This window comes from Scleropages formosus, chromosome 9 (genome assembly GCF_900964775.1).
Source record: "Scleropages formosus chromosome 9, fSclFor1.1, whole genome shotgun sequence".
Taxonomy (NCBI): domain Eukaryota; kingdom Metazoa; phylum Chordata; class Actinopteri; order Osteoglossiformes; family Osteoglossidae; genus Scleropages; species Scleropages formosus.
In genome coordinates, this window is record NC_041814.1 from 1,213,924 (window position 1) to 1,226,495 (window position 12,572).

The 12,572-nt window shown below is 46.0% G+C and overlaps 1 protein-coding gene across 1 annotated transcript in view; it reads right to left on the minus strand.

Annotated features, from left to right (window-relative positions):
- Positions 1-12,572, minus strand: part of ncanb (neurocan b) — a 92,477-nt gene that overhangs the window by 61,988 nt on the left and 17,917 nt on the right. Inside the window, exon 2 of the mRNA XM_018728090.2 lies at positions 1,556-1,635. Coding sequence (XP_018583606.2) covers positions 1,556-1,628 — 73 coding nt within the window. The 5' untranslated portion in view covers positions 1,629-1,635. The remainder of the gene's footprint in view (positions 1-1,555; positions 1,636-12,572) is intronic.

Sequence of the window (12,572 nt, forward strand, 5' to 3'; positions counted from 1 at the left end):
TTGGCGTGTTGAGAATGCGCTCGGGCCCCCGGCAGCGTGACTAATTCCCGCGCCCTGTTTGGTAATGATACGTTTATCTCTCGGGGCACAGGGGCACACTCTGCCCTCGCTATGTCAAACAGGGCAAAAGATCCAGGTGCAAAAAAAAAAAGGTGCAGAAATGCAGAATAAGTGCAGCCTGTACAGTACGCCCCGTGTGTGTGCCATTTCCGCTGACATGAGCGATGCTAGTGGACCTTCCCATCGTGAAGGAGTGTCCCAGGCCACGCCAGTAACCCGTCATGCTCATCGCAGGCTGCCATGCCATCGGATCACAGGAACCTGACCTCTCCCCCTCGAGGGGCGCCCCGTTCGCCTCCGATCCTTTCTGCTCCAGCAACAGATGGCCCGCGCAGTCGTATTTAGATGGCGCCAAGCGGGGCCAGGCAGCGGGCACAGATCCATGCGTTCCCCATCTAGGCCCTGCACTAGGCAGATAAGACCAGCAAGGCCATTTCAGGGTCATCGAGGCTGGCGCAGAGGCTGCGTTTCCCAGGCAGTGCCCGATTTCTGCTTTAGCCATGCTCTCTGGGAGAGAGCGAGACAAAGTCTGCAGACTGACAGACAATTTGAGGACGATCATCAGATAACTACTGGATCGCGTGCTTCAGCTTAGCCTTGCGGTTGCGTGGAATCAAGGACTAAGTTAGACACAAGCTGAGTGCCGTTCCATTGGGTCTGCAGGGCTTATAGTCGGTGAACGACACCGACTACTATGTCGAGCAGCGAACATACACTTTCCCGTAAAATCAGTGCCTTTGTGAAAATGTTCTACGCATGCTCCGGAATTAAATCCTTTAACAAACACACATTCTAGAATTTTGACTGGGCTCCTCCTTACCACACTGACCAACACGGTAACAATATTAAAAAATATGGCATTCTATAAAAATAAGTAAACTAGGGGGAAAAAGTCAGGTTCCATCAAAAAACAGGTTCGGGCTGCACACATACAAACGGTAATGCTGGTAAAAGGATTATGTGATGAGAGCTGTGAGAACAGCAAATGGTACAATCATCATGTGAGATGCTCAGCTGAGGCACAGCGCTCTTCCAATCCCAGCACAGCAGCTGGGTGTCTTTTGAAGCCACCATGATCACTCTCTCTCTCTCTCTCTCTCTCTCTCTCTCTCTCACACACACACACACAGTGTCAACAGCCGCTTGTCCTGAGCGGGGTCGCGGTGAGCCGGAGCCTAGCCTGGTGGCGAGGGGTGCGGGGCTGGGGGTGGACGCACCCAGGACGGGGTGCCAGTCCATCGCAGGGCACCCCAAGCAGGGCTCGAACTCCAGACCCACCACAGAGCAGGCCCCGGCCAAACCCACCGTGCCACTGCACCCCCCCCCCCATTATGACATCGCATGAAAGTAATCCCTATACATTTACAGTTATTAACTACCCCCTCTTACATGCCAATCACTTATACAATTATTAGTGGACAACAGTAATGGTCATCCAGGGCATGCGGATGGAATCTGGTTCTCAATGCCGTTCTGATTAAGCCACACAACTTACCATGTCCCACTGTGTGGAGCAGAAAGAGGACAAGGAAAGCCTGTGGGCCAGACACACGGATCACACTCAGCATCCTGGACCTGTGGTGAGAGAGAAGGTGAACACAAAGAATTGAGTTTCCTTCCACCGTCTTCAAAGATGTCACACTGTCAGTGTGACTGACAAGACTGAAGAAAAATATAACTGCTTTTGGCTACAGTACCGCTGTAATTCACAAACACTGGATGTCATGACAGCTGTCCGCACCACACCAAGGATAATTGTTTGCTCAACCTGAAAAATATTTGCACACGCTGAAATCCTAAATTGACTAAACATACCCCAACAATGCAGGAATTTAAAGAAAAAAAAAAAAAGCATGATAAAACTATTACCAGACAAACAACACATTCCCATGGCAACAATTATACACAAATCCCTGGGTACATTAATGTTCAGATAAATAAAACACAACCACACTGAGCTTCACCACACAAATATCAATTAAAATTCACTTAAGTTACTGATATTAAAAATATAAAAAAACAGGCCTTAGCAATTTTGCTTAGCTTGCTGTCTGAAATTGCACATCCTAAATTAAACTCAAAGCAATATGCAGTATCTCAGGGACCTGCATTGTTAAAGAAGCGTAATCTCAGCAGGCTGAAAGACTCATTAAGACCAGGCACTTCTCTCTCTCTCTCTCTCTCTCTCTCTTTCGATGGACACATATGTGAGAAAGGGAGAGAGAGAGAGAGAGAAAGTGTCACTGTTGGTATAATACTTGGACCCCATCTCTCAAAGGCCTCTTGTCTTATGGCTGCAGAATAGCAATGTAAATAATTGATGCATCTGGTTTTGAGACACTACTGCTCAGGGCAAAATGTGAGGCACGTCCAGAGAGATTGGACACAGATAGCTGGTGTCCATTACAGTACGGAGAGCAGATGCACGGACTCAAAGACAAAAGGACGGCGCAGGGTAAGGACGGGACAGCGAACAACGCGTAATGTGGAAAGCACCGAAGGCACTCCCACTGCAGCCATTACTACAGCCTGCAGGTAATAAATACCCTTTATCCTTTGAAAACATCACCGCGTGCAAACATGAGATGCTCAGCGAGAGGCTTAAATTGCGATCGGCATTTTGGGCCTTTCGTCAATGCAAGAGTGACGAGAAACGAGTCCTTGAAAGGCAGAAATGAACGCTGGCTGTGAAAACCGGCCGATCTCATGAGATCTTTCTCAGCTGTTTTAGCGCACCGAGGACACAGCTTAGGTAGAAGCTCCAGGAAATAAAACGCCTCTAGTGTCTGTTCTTCTCCTCATCTCCCCCCTCTTGTTTAAAATGCTTTGTGCTCAGCATGCCTAAATATCACCTTTCCCTTGCAACCTTGCTATAATTGTATCCTCCAAGAACAATCTCTCTCTCTGTCTCTTTGCTCTTCTGGCCAAAAACACCAAGGACCCCTCTTATGTCTCCTTTGGCCCCTCTACCCTGCCTCCGCTGCATCCCATTGTCCACCGCAGCCTAGAAACTCAGGATTTTCTCTCATAATTGGATTTCCCAGGTGGACCTGTGCGGTTTTCAGCGTCCTCCGTACGCTCGGTATCCACAGCATCTTCAACCTCCTTACCGGAGCTGTCAGCCCTTCCGCTCGCACAGCCTGTCAGTTAGAGCACCTCGCTGTAGTAAAGAAGGCTCAAGGTGAGACTAGATGCTGGAAGGGACATGGCAACAGGCAAAAAAAAAAAAGAAAAAAAAAAAAACCGTCATTGACCAATAGCTGGAATGCCAAGTGCACTGTTACGTCCTGCAGACAACACGGTAAGAAGAAGCAGTTCCCTTTATCAAGACAGACATCTGGACTAGCAGGTTATGTATTTGCGTGGTTAATTCTCCTGGACAAAGTTGTGTTGCTACACTGCTTTAAGTATAAATTCTCCAACCGCTCGGTTGCTTTTAACGTCGGAAAAGACCTTCGCATGCGAACGAGGCCATCCTTGACATCAGGACGCTTCCTCGGAGAGGGCTGCGATGTGCTCATTCGGGTGGCATTAAGGCGAAGACAATGTCAGCGTGCTTTTCTAAGGCTCAACAGATGCATGGACCCAGTTCATATAAATTATGGACGTGACAAGGCACATGCCAACGTTAAGTCACGGGGGGGTGGGATGAGTTTAAATTTCCAACATCACGGAGCCTCTTGGATGAGAGCAACTTGAATGTTAAGCAGTTTTAAATTTCCCCGTGTCCAAATGTGTGTCAGGGGTTGCTTGGCTCTGATAAAAGAGACCCGATGCTTTGGAGGCAACGCGCGAGAAACACAAATTGTCCTCCCTGCCAGCGTGGCTGTGCATCACTACGGCGACTCACCATATGTGCCCGAACACCTCGCTGGGGCGTCCTTCTCCAGACTTGAGCCTGCTGAATATTCATGTTGCGGGAGCCTTCCATTTGCATTTGAACGAAACTGCATGATAAAAAGGGCCCCCCTCTACGTGAGTGTGTGAGAGTGTGTGCGTGACATGCGGGTGTGCGCGTGTGTGTGTGTGTGTGTGTGTGCGTGCACGAACATTGACAAGGAAAGGCGCAATTAGGCAAGAGATGGGTTTCAGAAGCAAAAAAAGGACCCTGACGCATTAATGCCAGGCTGCTGAAAGGGGGCTGTCAATTACACTGGAGTGGACCGCATTACTCTCTTATTCACTCGGCCAGTGCTCTGCTTTCATCCTCCCTGATTGCCTTTAATGTGTCAGGATGTGAGCTGGGTGTAGATGTGGCGTGACATGCTCCGAAGCAGCGCGCATATGTGCATGTGCGCTTCTGTGTACCTTTATGTGTGGCTGTGTGCGTCTCTGTGTCTGCAGCTGTGTGCGCGTGCGTGCGTGCGTGTGTGTGTGTGTGTGTGTGTGTGTGTGTGTGTGTGCATGCGCTTTTCTTTTTCCCCCTGATAATGCACACCACAAAGAGGGTTTGATGTACTTCCAACGCGGCACCGGGTGCTACGCCAGAAGAAAAAGAAACATTTCAAAACAGAAAGACTTTCTTTCTCTGCTGGAAAATTAGATGAGTGTGCTTTCGCCTGTCTCGAACCTGGTGCCCTCCTTCCGTGGCAAAGAAGCAGAGCCATCTTTGACATTTCTCCTATGCCTACTATCCGTACTGCTCAGTACACATATGAAATGAGTCCAGCGGCCGAAGCTTGGCTGGAGGATCGAACCACAGTGCCTGAGTGTGGCTGTGAGAGGAGGAGCCCATCCTGCGTTGAGGGAGTGAGAGTGAGGGTTTACTTAAAGACCAAGGCGATACAGAGTACATGGTGCAAGCGCGTACAGCCTGCGCAGCTGCGCATCCCTCCAGTGCTACTTTTCATTAGCAGCAGGGACAGAGACGAAGACATCTTAAGCCGCGGCAAATACTTAACTCGAGGGGCTCGTTTTCTTACTCGACGCGTAACGGAAATGATGGAGCAAAACCCAGACAAATCTAAACCCTTATCATACGCCGATTGCCATCTGCGGTAATCTTAACGCGGCTTTCTGTAAAGCGCAGTCGTTTTCTGTTCGGAAAAGAGAGGAAGAAGTGGAAAACGGCGTGCGCTCTGTCTCCGATGCCTCGGCTAAACACCTCGCCGAATGCACCTTGGCAGGAACGGCGGGATCGATACCGGTCCCTCGGAGCGGGGAGAATGACACGGACGCACGGCGAGAGGCCGGGTCACGGGAGACATCGTGTTTCACGACTCCATCTACAGAGGTCAGAGCGAGGGCGCGGAAGGAGAACTCCCGCAGCCGCGGCGGGTTGACCGCGGGTTGACGGCTGTGGGCTTGGCGGAGAAGGTATGACGCGAAACCAAGGAAAGAGCTCGTGGAACACGGGAGAACACATAACTGACACGGGCTGTGTGAGGAGCGTATCATCACTTAATTATTTCCCATAGCCTCCCAAGGCAGACGCACCATATTTCACCACGGCTTCCCTACAGGACACGGAGAGTATAAATTGAGCCACTTCCGACTCAAGGCCGTTAAGGCCCTCCTGTTAATCAAAGTTAGTGGCAGAGCAGCTTTGATTCATGGCCCAGCAATACATACTTCAGTAAGGGCCCATTTAGGCTGCCATAAAGATTCCCAATAAAGCCCAGCTCTGCACGGACCTTGTACGGCATGTCCGCATCATTCCCTCATGCGAGACCCAAGCTAGGTGAAGGTCCCCGGCTGCACTCATTAAGACAGCCCTATTCACCCTGTGAAAAAATATGAATATGCAACGTGAGAGTATGCAAAATGGAACATGAGCTGGAGGTCATCGGGTGCATTATGTGGCCATGGGCTTATTTGGATTTATTCATCCTGGGCCTGGACACAGGAAATCTCATTCGATCGGGGAGGCGAGGTTCCCAGACAACGACAATCACGAGACACACGTTATTAATTGTTATCAGCAATCTGTTTTGTATTTTGTCACTGGTATTGGTACTAAAACACAACATGTCCTTTTGGACGGCGCATGTTTGGACTCGCATTGTCTCCTGGCATGTATGGTGAAAACGATTTACGAAAAAGGTTGCCAACGGTTTGTAAATCTGAAATGTATTTTTAATAGTTGGTCGTTTACAGCTGAGATCTTCACTCCTGGCTCCGGCAGGCTGCGTAGTATTCTCATTTTTGTTCCAGCTGTACTCTCGCTTACTGAGCCTTGATCGAGATTTTGATTAAATGTATCACATGATTTAGATGCAGTTAAACCAGATGGGATATTTGAGAACTTACAATTGATTTTCAGTCAGATCAAACCTAATTACGGTTAATCAAGAAATAAACAGCACAGTGGTGAAAATTCAAGTAAAGATGTTTATAAAGGTTTTTGTTTTTACTTAAAATGAATAATAGAGCTATATTTTTCAGTTAGTCAAAACCTAATCATTCGTTATCCCTGATCAGTTCCATAACAAGTGATGAAACTGGGGGTATGTGGCGGCATGGTGGTGCAGCGGCGCAGCAGGCTTGGCCAGGGCCTGCTGTGTGGGGGGTCAGGGGTTCAACTCCTGCTGGGAGTGCCTTGCGATGGACCGTTGTCCCCTCCAGGGTGTTTCCCCAGCCCCGCACCCTCTGCTGCTAGGCTAGGCTCCAGCTTGCCGCGACCCTGCTTGGGACAGGTGGCTGTAGACATTGTGCGTACTTTAAATTTCATAAACACAAGTGCACATTAGATTGCACAAAAGACTCTTATAGAGTTCAGACTTCTCGTCTGGTTTAACACGATTCTCACTGAGCTCTTAACCAGCTCATTCAGGTTATCACTTTAGCTGTGCAAAATGTACACATTATATTAGTCTCTTTGGACAAAGGGGCCAGCTAAATATAGAATAATAATAACAGCAATGACATTTTATTTATTTGCGTGAGTAAATTCTCATAGATTCATGATCTATATCTTTGAGAAATTTCCCGTTTTAATTCTGAGCCACATCTACGTTACACTGAGACTCTACATTATTATCATTACATCATTAGTGGTGAATGCAGCACATGGTGTAGGCAAAAATCATAGTTCTGAATATTTTCTTTGTGTGTCTCGGTTGTTTTCTGTGAACTGAAAATGTCCATTACAATCATATAAGAACCCCTTCTGTGTATGAATTATCCTTTTTTTCTTATTCCAGGAAAAGATGGAGATGAGAAAGGAAGTAGAAGGACGGTACACACAATCACTGGGTCATTGACTGAACACAAAAATGGTTTGATCATCTAAATATGCATGGCTGTACATTCTATTAGGCTCTGCTATCAAGCTCTATCACAAAAGGTCTTTAATTAATTGGGGTAATAGCCATGTCAACTCTCCTCCCAATAATTATCACAGAGAAATTCCTCATTTGTAATCCAGCCCCAAAATTCAAATGAAATCTACATTGAAATTCATGGACAGCTGGCAATGCTGCTTTATAGCAGGAGGCAAATGGGACAATTACGTTTACCACTCTGACCCAGACCAGGAGCGGTGCTGACTGTTGATTTACTCTGTTTTCATGGAAGATAAGACTAAGACTTTGAATTGTTTCCTGTTGAGGAGACTCAACATTCCAAGCAGAATTTTATGAATAAAGAACAGCAGAAAGGGAACGAGGCGAGGTGGAGACACGGAAGTGAGTCAGCCACTGGTGTGGATGGAACCCGCCAGGAGCGCGGTTTTAATAAGACCTAACTTTCATATTGTTTTTTTTCTCCAGGGATCCATGGCATGATAATACGTTTCCTTTGCTCAAAGGCAGCTTTGTTTTAATCGTGCCACACATCACTGACAGAATGTGCTGCTATATAAAATATAGATATGCTCATAGTCAAATTCTGAGAATTGAGCCACTGCAGTAATTGGAGGTTCAGAATTATGTGTGTCAACTGTTTCCACAGAAAGGCTGTGGACAGAGAACAATGTGCCTCCATTGCACAGCACTGGATCAATTCTGTCACAAAACAAAGCCCATTAAACCAGCTCAGAAACATTCTCTTAAGCAGGGAACATATGTGAGCAGTGAGCTCGGCACAAATAAGCTCTTAAGAACGAGGCACATTCTTGCATTTAGCAGTGAGGAACTGAGTATCTGTGTGTCGCAAGAGGTACAATGTTCCCGATCAACTGGCAGCAGGGTTTACCTGCAACATACGAGAGGGATGCAGCTCTTTTGAGCCGTTATCACACACATACTGTAAAAGACACAAAGGGTGAGGATTAATGAACCCTCAACACCCCTTAATGAGACACAGTGAAAAATTACAGTATGCAAAAATACCGGGACAAATACAGACACAATATTTCAAGTGGCGTTTCTAACATTTCCCATGATTAGATTTCTATATAAATTTTATGAGAGTAAACCTGATTATCATGCTGACATTTGACATGTTTTGTCAAATTCCAATGCACATAAATAAATCAATGCCATTTTCTGCACAAATTTACAGTATATTGGGGTAAGCACTTTTACTATAAGTGTAGAAAAGTAGCATTTATTATAATCTTTCAATTGTATCGATTATTGGAGTCGCCCAAACAAATTTGAATAACTGATCGACACCAGCTTTTTAGCTTTTTTGGTAGTGATTGGTAGAAATCAACATGAGAATGAGGATAGAAGTTTGGGAGAAGCAACTGTTAACTGACATCACCAAAAAAGGAAAATCACAATGCGAGAGCAGCATACAAAGTAAAATTCCTGAATCACTTGCTGGAAATGTCATAAAACGGTTTAAAAAGACTGGCAAAGCTGAAAATCTGCGAGGAGGAGGAAAGAGGACCAGAGTTGTTACATTTTCGGTGGCCATTGCATTGAAAGAACACTTCAGAGTCCAAGTAACAGCACGAACTGAAAGAAAACATACACCGATCAGCCACAACATTAAAACTACTGACAGTAAAGTGAGTAACATTGACTATCTCGTTACAATGGCACCTGGCAAGGGTTGGGATATATTAGGCAGCAAGTGAACAGTCAGGTCTTGAATTTCATGTGTTGGAAGCAGGGAAAATGGTCAAGAATAAGGATCTGAGCGACTTTGACAAGGGCTAAATTGCGATGGCTAGACGACCGGGTCAGAGCATCTCCAAAACAGCAGGTCTTTGGGGGGTGTTGCTAGTATGCAGTAGTTAGTACCTGCCAAAAGTGGCCCAAGGAAGGACAACCGGTGAACCGGCGACATGGTCATGGGCTCCCAAGGCTCACTGATGAGAGTGGGGAGCGAAGTCTAGCCCATCTGGTACGATCCCACAGAAGAGATACTAAAGCACAAATTGCTGAAAACCTTAATGTTGACCACGATAGAAAGGTATCAGAACACATAGTGCAGGCGGCTCTTGATTGGGCTGCATGGCAGCCAAAGGAGTTGGCAACACAAAGCTTATTGAGGGAGTAATGACAAAAGAAGTGTACAAATTTACTGTATTATTGACAGAAAGTTATCCATCAGTGGAGGGACTGTTTTCAAAAAACATAAAACAACCACGTGGTACAATTTGCATAAGAAATGTTTTAAAGATCATCACCTTTTACCAGTCAATGTATTAAAATGGTTCTCCCAAAAAACATTTTTGTTTTTCATCACATGTAGTATGATATGGAAAGATATATACTACTGCACACTGTTACTGCATAGTACTGTACTGTATTATACCATATAGGTATATGTATAGGAATATACATACCATATATGTTTTTTGCACTATGAATCAATTTGCCAAGTGCTGTTAATGGCCATTCTACCTACTGTGATCCCCTAACATGCTGAAAGATTTCAGTGTCTTAAGTGCTCTGCACTGGGGGTGTGGTGGTGCAGTGGGTTGGAACACAGTCCTGCTCTCCGGTGGGTGTGGGGTTCGAGTCCTGCTTGGGGTGCCTTGCGGCGGACTGGCGTCCCGTCCTGGGTGTGTCCCCTTCCCCCCTCCGGCCTTACGCCCTGTGTTACCGGGTAGGCTCCGGTTCCCCGCGACCCCGTATGGGACAAGCGGTTCTGAAAGTGTGTGTAAGTGCTCTGCATATAGCAAACAGTGATGAATGTAATATGTGATCAAACATGTGGTACTCTTGGGAAGCTATTTTGCATGATTTCCTGCTGTAAATTTAATCGTAAAAATAGATCTGACTGTGTGTTGCTTTGGATGAATGCTGTTGCTAATCAGCAGAGCAGTAAAAGTAAGCCTTCTTCATATTTGCCAGTATGCGGAATCTGGCTTCTTTTGTGTTTTACCAGGTTTTGCGATCCACGTCATTCCCGTGGCAAATGCCAGAAAAAAGCAAGATGTATCATCCAGTTCTCTTGGTCCTCCACACTAGGCCAACATCTCCGACTGGGTGATATGCTGCGGTGACTCAAGAAGTTGCCTTCAGTCTACGGTGGCACTACAGCCTGTTAAGCACCATAGCACCAGTATCTAGCGTGACTCCTTCCCTACCAAATAGGAAAGCATGCATTAAGTACAAGACAATTGTCACATCCACGCCCACAACTCAACCGACAGCACCTGACTCTGGTCCAACACCTGACTAACTGCTCACCCTTTAAAAGACCCTCCTCAGCTCCCATATCTTTGCAGAATCTCGTCAGAGACAACCAGTGCGCACTTGTTCTTTGTTCTCGTCTTCCGGTTTTCGTCCCTTCACTTTGTTTCCCAACCACATCCACGGATCTTCTTTCAAACGCCGACCGCCGACCTACCGATCTTTTGCTTCGTCCCCTCACCTTGTCCATGGATTCTCGCTCTGACTCTGACCGTTGATCAACCGACCATTCGCCTGTCCCCGACTCCTTATCCCCTCAATCCAGACGAACGACTCCGCACTTGGGTCCTGCCGTCCCGGTTCTCTCGGCCCCGTATGACAACAATAAACAATGAGCAGTCTTAACCCATTGGCGCATAGACTTTGCATGATGGAATATGAAGACGATGGGAAACGATGCACATGGTAAAAATTCCCCAGAACGCACAGGCCTTCAGCCAAATCATGGGTGTCGTCTGTGGTAACGGTATGCAGGAAAAGAGGTGTTACGGGTCAGTGTCTGACAGCTCAGCATAATAGCTAGAATTACTGAGCTATCTTATTTCTGAGAAGTGTTCAGGGGTAGCACAAAGTTCTGCTATAACAGGGTCCAGTGAGCTAAGCAATGAGCCAAGTCGATGTGCTAGAGCCACTTCTACATAGCAGGCGACTCCAGTGTAACACAGGCTGAGTGTTTCCTTACAAACTAACAGGAAACATGTGCAGCGTCTGATCGTGTAAATAAACTGGTAACCTGTTAGAAGTCTTGCACTTACACCTGGAGACGTGCTGGTTCGTAGAGCAGTTTCTGGTTAATGACCGGAATGGAAAAAAAAAGTGTCTAGACATATAACTGTCCTTTATTCAGCTTGTTTTTTGGCTGGCAATAGAAAATATCACTTTCTAACCTGCAGTTCTCCTCGTTCTGGAAAGAAAGCTACTTAAAATTGCTCAGTAATTAGGTTTGATTTGACTGAAAATCAATTGTAAATTCTCAAATATCCAGGATTAATGAGGGGGAAAAGAAAGACATGCAGAGACATGCTGGACAAAAGTGCGGATCATACAGCTGACTGCAATGCATGCGGACAAAGCGTTTGCCTAGAGGGAACGACGGGTTCAAATGGGAATGACTGAAACAGGATGGAACATGGATTGGAAGAAGGTGAGGGCGTAACTTTCGTTGTCTTGTCTTGAACCCTTTTTGGGGTATGCTAAAAATTGCCTGTGATAACCAGATAACAGAGGGTGTGTGGGAGAAAAAACCAAATTGCCTTCCCACCCACTTGCCTTCCTGTTTTATTATAGGTCATAGTGCCGCATTGAGATGTCATACAAGCGCTGACAGGTGTGTTGTTCTGCACAGCCCTCACACACAAACAAGTCGTGTTCCACCACTAACCTGCAGTATCACAAGGCTATTCCACTCTTGGAGACTGGGTTCATGGGGTGAATAACAGTATAGGGTTTACATCGTCTAGAAGGGCAGCATTTAGTTCATCAGTCTAGGCGGAAAGAGTCCGTAGACCACGTTCTTACTCGTTATTTTACCTGGGCCTAAAATAATTTAATGACATGTTATTAAAACATTGCAACGGGGGCAGAAGGCAAATAAGAAGGCCAACATATGGCTGTCCTCTCTTTTTATGTGAAGAGCTCGTCATATTTATTATTCTCTATCTCATTAATAAATTCACAATTCCTTTCAAGGTAAAGCCTCCCACACAAGTCATCCTCCATCTGTGACTATCTTGCCAAAGCAGAACCATTTTACTGAGCTCGTAGATAACGAATGAAATGTTTGTTTTAAAACAGTGGTATTAGGCAATAAATATAGTCTTAACTACTTTAAAATGTTTCATTTCTGCATTATTAACTACTGAATCACCCTGCGTTTTGCATTATTGTCTTGATAAATTTCCAGCTTTTCTGCTCATAATAGGAGCGTAGTTAATGAGTGGCTCTTCCAGTAAAGGCACGTGTTTATAGAACAGACTGTTG